The sequence below is a fragment of the Mesitornis unicolor genome, unplaced genomic scaffold, assembly GCF_000695765.1.
Source record: "Mesitornis unicolor isolate BGI_N332 unplaced genomic scaffold, ASM69576v1 scaffold39605, whole genome shotgun sequence".
Taxonomy (NCBI): Eukaryota; Metazoa; Chordata; class Aves; order Mesitornithiformes; family Mesitornithidae; genus Mesitornis; species Mesitornis unicolor.
The window spans coordinates 1-5,968 of NW_010188223.1; the positions used below are offsets into that span (position 1 = coordinate 1).

The following is a 5,968-nucleotide window of genomic DNA, read 5'->3' on the forward strand; positions in this document are numbered from 1 at the left end:
ATGCCCGACAGCATCCTGGGCTTCTCCTTGGACCACCCTCCCCAGCCCCACTATCATCTCACCCACCAAACGCTGCCCCCCATAAGGGATTTACAGGCGGGATGGAAGAGGTTTAGGAGTTCAAAGATAAAGCACGCCTCACCTCCCGGCACAGCCCCCCGCAGCCTGCTGACACCGCTCCAGCCCAGCTTCATTATCAGAGGAAATAACAACCGCACATGGCTGGGGGCAGAGAATGCCCCCTCCAAAGTCTGCAGCTGAAACCAGCTTAAATGGACCGTGGAGACTTGGGGAAAATAATTTCAGGAAGAGGGGAGGAGGGGGGGTAAAAATAACCCGGCCAGTTCCCCATGTTGCTAAATATAGAGCGGGCTGTGTCAGTTTTAATAGGATGGTCATAATTGCTCCCGCTGCTTTGCCGGGCTGAGTGTGGCCTAATTGCTGGCCCACAGCAATCACAAGTGTTAACACGGGGCAGTTGCGGGTGAGCGGTGCCTCCAGCCAGGCCCGCACAGCGGCCATGGGGAAATTGCCCTGGCGCAGGCGATTAGAGGTGTTAATAAGATGGCTTAAGGGGCCCAGGAGCAGCGCTGCAGCAGCCCAAGCATTTTTTTCCTCCTGCTGCTTGGAACAACAGCGCTGAACAGGAACAGAACCGGATCCAGCAAAACATCCTATTTTAGGCCAGCCTGATCGTTTTCCAGCTGAGGCCGTCACGGAGGCTTAAGTCACCTGGTGCTTTTTCAAGCTCACATCCACTCCAGACCAGAGCCTTTGCAGTGCAGATTTTAAAGCAGAGGATGCTTATTTATTGTGAAATGGAGTTTCCTTGTGGTAGGAAGGCAGGGGAGAAGCTTACCAGCATCTCTATATGGCCAGAAGGTTGTGGAGAGACTGGGCTGACCTATGTGGATGTCCCCATAACCAGGGGTCTCTGGGCAGCTCTGCCCTCCCTTCTGTGCCCCCAATGCTTCCTGCACTGCTGGAGCTGCCTGGGTGTGCTCAGGAAATGCTGGATGAAGGTGAGATATGCTGAGATGTGCTGAGGGCCCTTCCCTCTGCCGCCAGGTCCCCAAGAGCCATCACCACCGCTCTCCGTGCTCCCATACTGGAGGCGATGGACCAGTGAAGGAGGTCACGCAGCTGTTTTGGTGCCGGCAGAAGCATCGCTCTCCCGACCATCCCTGCAGCCCGAGAGGCAGCTCGTGTCAGCCTGCTCGTGTCAGCCTGAGCTGGGAATTCAGCAGCAGCCATCACTGGTGACAGAAACGAGGATGAGCAGCTTCTGCGAGCGATTGCACTCAGATGGGGGACTCTGCTCCAGAAGCCCAAGTCCTGTGCTCATTTCCCAGGGCTCGGCTGTGGACCACAGCACTCCCAGACCTGAGCTGGTCAAACTGGAGATTGCAAATCGCTTGGCACTGGGGAAGCGCTTGGATTTGCAGCTGCTGGGCTGTAAGCACCGCAGCTCTCCCGCAGCACTGGGAATGGCAGCCTCCAGCTGGGAGCACTGGTCTGCCCCTCCTGCCAGCCCAAGCAGCACGGGGCTGGCAGCTCCAGTGCGCTCCACTGAGCATCTCCACACATGGCCAGGATGGAGACAAGCCTCTGGCTGCTAGCGTGGCAATGAAAACAGATCCAGGCACAGGGGCAACAAAATCTGCCTCCCTGGTGGGGCCAAGTCAGCCACCCCTCATCAGACCCGCAGGCACCTTCCCCTACCCAAAAAGCAGCAAAGCAGCCTCATCCCTCTGTTCTCAGTGATCCTGAGCCCCCCACGGGAAGGTGGTCAAGGCACGGGTAGCCCACCCAGCAGCTGCCTCATGCAGTAAGGGCTTGTTTGCTGTTTGAAAAGACCCTGATTTTCCTGCTGTGACAGTAGCTTGGGGGTATTTCACTGCTAGGAAACAAATGCAGAGTCTGTGGTGGTGAACCCAAGCAGAGGAACACTTGTCCACTTCTCTTAATAAAGGTGTCTAATCTGCAAGAATAAGCATGCACTCAGTGTCCTGTTGCTCTGAGCTTGTTTAATATTAAAAGTCATGGAGCGGGGTGGGGTTAACACCAGCTAAAACCACCATTAAACACAGCCAGATCATTTTTCCCCCATTCAGAGAATAGCACAAACTGTAAGAGGTCATCCCTCCTCGCTCTGCAACCAGCAGTCATCCACTGCCTGCTCCATTGCACGTCACCCTGAAAACCCCTGGAGGTGCAGCTCCGGACATGGGAACCCGCTTTGGTTTCCAGACCGAATGTGCTCCCTCGAAGCCACATTTAAGGCTCATTTTTCCCCAGCAGCAGAGACTCTTGGGAAGAGGAGCGGGGGTTTTGGAGTGGGAGAAGGCGAGGTTTTTGCAGTTACTTCAGTGAAGAGAGGAGGTGGCTGAGCTGTAAGGAAACGCCGTTCTCGTTTGCACTTCAAATCGTTTCATCTCAGTGGTGCTCTCGCCTCTGGGCTGGTTCCCCCATCCCTCTCCCGGCCATCAGCGGGCCGTGGCAAAGCCGATGCGGTTGTTGCGCCGGTCGAATTTGGTGTAGTAGTGCCCGATGAAGCTGGCGCCCAGGATCCAGATGGGTCCAGCCGGGGGTGGGATGTCCAGCCCTGAGAACGCCACCACGCAGACGTCCTCCCCGTACTGGGATTGCTGCAAAGAGGACACACGTGTGGTTGTGGAGATGCTGGGAGGGAGAAGTCCACTGCAGGGTGCTCCAGAAAGGGCTGCGATCCCCAAATTGACACCTCCTGCTCTGCCTCAACGTTCCTCCCTCCAGCAAGGAGGATCCCTGCCTGTCTCTGCTCTTTGCTGCTCACCCCAAATCTCCCCAAAACCACCCAAGGAAGCAGCGACACGTTGGTCTGGCTCATCTGGACACCTCTGCCCAACAGGAGGGTCAAGAAGCATCACTCTGGTGCTCATCTCAGCAGCTTTAGGGGAGCCAGGAGGGTGCAGGATGCTGCAGGAGAGCTGCACCCCAAGATGCACAGCTCTGCCCCACAGACACCCCAGGCCTGGGGGGATCCACCACATGGAGGGGTGCAGCTTACCCGGAGGATGTAGGCAGAGCCGCTGAGTGTGTAAACCTTCCCACCCAGGTGGAAGGAGATGTTGGGCAGCTGAGGGACCTGGTCACAGTCCACCAGGTACTGCGGGAGGAGGAGACAGCGCTGAGCCCCTGTGCTGGGGCAGGGAGGGGCTGGGGTGCAGGCAGCGAGGGGACAGGCAATAGGGACATGGAGCAGGGCAGAGGGGGCTGCTCACCTCTCCCTCGGCCGTTTCTGTGGCCCCGATGGCTTTCATCAGCACAGAGATGGGGCCGGCTGGGCCAGTGATGAAGGATGCTCCTGTGTCAATGGCCACCGAGCAGCCTTCCTTGCAGAACAGGATCTCAGCCCCTACGGACACTCTGGAGCAGGAGAGGACAGGGGTGATCCCATCTCTCTAGAGTACAGCATCCCCAGGGGCACCAGGAGCCCTCCCTTCGAGCTTCTCCAATGTGAAAGCTAAGCTTTGTAATGTGTGGATTTCGGTTTGGTTTTTTTTACACTGAACAAAGCGGAATTGTTTCAGTGCCTCACTCGCACTCCTGCAGGACTAAAGGGGGTTAAAACTCTTCCGCTGCAGCTTCCAAGTTGAACCAGCCCACGGTGCCTCCCCCTCCGCATTCCCCAGCCTTGCCGAGCATCCTCACTCTGTGCTGGAGGAACCAACCCGGGCGGTGGAAAAGCATCCCCAGCATCCCCGAGCAAACACACGCCCCCGTGAAGCTCCTTCCCCAGCACCCAGGAGCGTTCCCCTCGCCTCCATGGGGAGATCTGAGGGATGAGGCACCCCCCCAGCCTCACCCCTTCATGCTGATCTGCCAGTAGCCGCTCTTGCTGATGTTCAAGTAGTGGAAATCTCCGGTGTAGTAGGCTGGGTCGCTGCCTCCGAGGATTATTTCCCCCCCTGGTTTCAGAGGGGAGTTCCTAAGGTGCAAAACACAGCGGAGTGATTCCCCCTCGGCTGCTGTTCCCGGTAAAACGGGGAGAAGGGACCAGCCCCAGCGCAAGGCTTTGCAGCAATGGGAGAGCAAAGGCGCGCAGAGAAGACCCCGAGTTAGTTCAGAGAGGTGCGAGAGCCCGCAGGAGAGGGGGTGCCACATGCTGAGGTCCCCGAGCAGGTCGGGGGCAGAGCCTGGAGTGGGGATGCTGCAGGGGTGAGCTCCTATGGACCAGTGCCCGGCCCCATGGGTGACTGTTAGTGGGTGCTGTCCCGATCGTGCCTTTCATCTTCTTACTTCGAGGCGCTGCAAAGAGAGGGGTGCTCTGTAAGTCTGGCGACCAAGGGCAGCTGTGTCCCCAGGGTGCCAAGGGGACCCAAGCGGCACCCACGCAAGGCTGCAGTTGCAGCCAGCATTGTTATGCTTTTCTCGTTACTGGTGGATCCACCTTTATTTGCGGTAAAGAGCTACCGTGCCTGCTTTAAGCATGCATTTGTGGGGCTGTTTGTCACTGCACATTGCCAGGCTGCTGTACCCAGGGCTGGGGGTCAGTGCTGGGGAGGGGGCAGCACCCCTGCTCTGCCAGGATGGGTCCCCCCACTGCACCTGAGGGTCTTGGTGCTGCTGGGCACAGCAGCTTGGGGCAAGAAAGGAAAGGAAGCTTGGCTGCTGGTGCAGGTTTTTCTTCAATAGATCTCTTTTCTTTTAATTTTGCCTGCAGGTGAAACACTAAACCCGTTCCCGGCTGGGATTGCTCCAGCAGAGCTGGTGACTTTGTGCAACCCGGCAGTGACAAACGAGCAGGGAGCAGCCGCTCCCAGCCCCGCCACTCCCTGCCCAGCAGCTCCAGATAAGAACCCACCGGCTCTGCCTCCTGCGCCGCCTCAACCCACCCCAGCTCCTCCAGGCACCCTCCGCATGCCCGTGCTCTCCACCCCACCACAGGTCCTACAGCCTCAGCCTTGGCTCTTCCCCAGTCCCAAAATGCAAACCCAGCACTGTTGCAAATGCAATGCCCATACCCTGCAAAACCCAGCCCCACTGCCTGCTCCCCACAGGACCCACCGGCTGTAGTAGACGGAAAACACATCCTCCTTGAGGATCTGCTGGGAGAGGATGTGGTCGAAGACGGGGGTGATGCCGTCGATGGCCTGGCTGGGGTAGCCCATCCCCAGCACCCCATCAAACCTGGCGAAGATGAAGGGGAAGGCGGGCAGCGCCGTCGCCTCCGCAAAGACCTGGATGATGGGGATGTCTGATACCTGCGGAAGGGCACGAGGGTCCTTGCAGGGGGCTGGGGGGCTACATCCCCACCAGGCTCCCTACTCTCGGGTATACAGGGGTGCTCATATGAGGGAGCAAAGCCACACGTGGGCATTTCCTTGCCGAGCCAGGGGATCTGTGAATTTGGGGCACTTGCTCACCATGACGATGTCCTGGCTGAGGACGCCTTTGAGGCTGCCCGTCCCATAGTGGATAGCGAAGTCCGTGCCATTGGCGATGTACGTCCGTGACTTGGCAGAGTCATAGCGGCTGTGGGAAACTGGGGAGAGGGAGAGGGCAGGGGTTTACCAAAGGAAGCGAGGGGGGGCAGCCACGGCAGGACCGGATGAGGGTCTCTGTGCCCCAAACCTCTGTGGGAGGATGAACCCACCCGGCCCCAGTGCCAGGGAATGGACAGCAATGGACAACCCCCCCCCGTGCAAAGGTAAACCCACCCCAGCCCTCAAGACTTGCCCACGTTTGCTGTGATGAAGCTGGAGCTGATGCTGGAGGGGGTCAGTCCCAGCCTCAGGTCCAGCTGTGCCCCCCCTGTACTCACCGCAGGCGCTGTAGAGGGGGGAGCACTTGTAGGACGGCACCCACAGGTTGGCCGAGCCTGTGTCAAAGACCACCTTGAAGGTCTGCGCGGGGGTGCCGATGCTGATCTCGCCGAAATACTGGGTCTGGAAGAGGCACGGCAGGGGGAGCCTGCCTCGGGGGG

At 58.7% G+C, this 5,968-nt stretch overlaps 1 protein-coding gene across 1 annotated transcript in view; it reads right to left on the reverse strand.

Annotated features, from left to right (window-relative positions):
- Positions 1–2,486: 2,486 nt before the first annotated feature.
- Positions 2,487–5,968, reverse strand: part of REN (renin) — a 4,405-nt gene continuing 923 nt past the window's right edge. The window contains exons 3-10 of the mRNA XM_010185690.1: positions 5,807–5,930; positions 5,409–5,527; positions 5,050–5,246; positions 4,282–4,290; positions 3,848–3,970; positions 3,264–3,408; positions 3,050–3,148; positions 2,487–2,648 (exon numbers count right to left, since the gene is read on the reverse strand). Coding sequence (XP_010183992.1) covers positions 2,487–2,648; positions 3,050–3,148; positions 3,264–3,408; positions 3,848–3,970; positions 4,282–4,290; positions 5,050–5,246; positions 5,409–5,527; positions 5,807–5,930 — 978 coding nt within the window. The remainder of the gene's footprint in view (positions 2,649–3,049; positions 3,149–3,263; positions 3,409–3,847; positions 3,971–4,281; positions 4,291–5,049; positions 5,247–5,408; positions 5,528–5,806; positions 5,931–5,968) is intronic.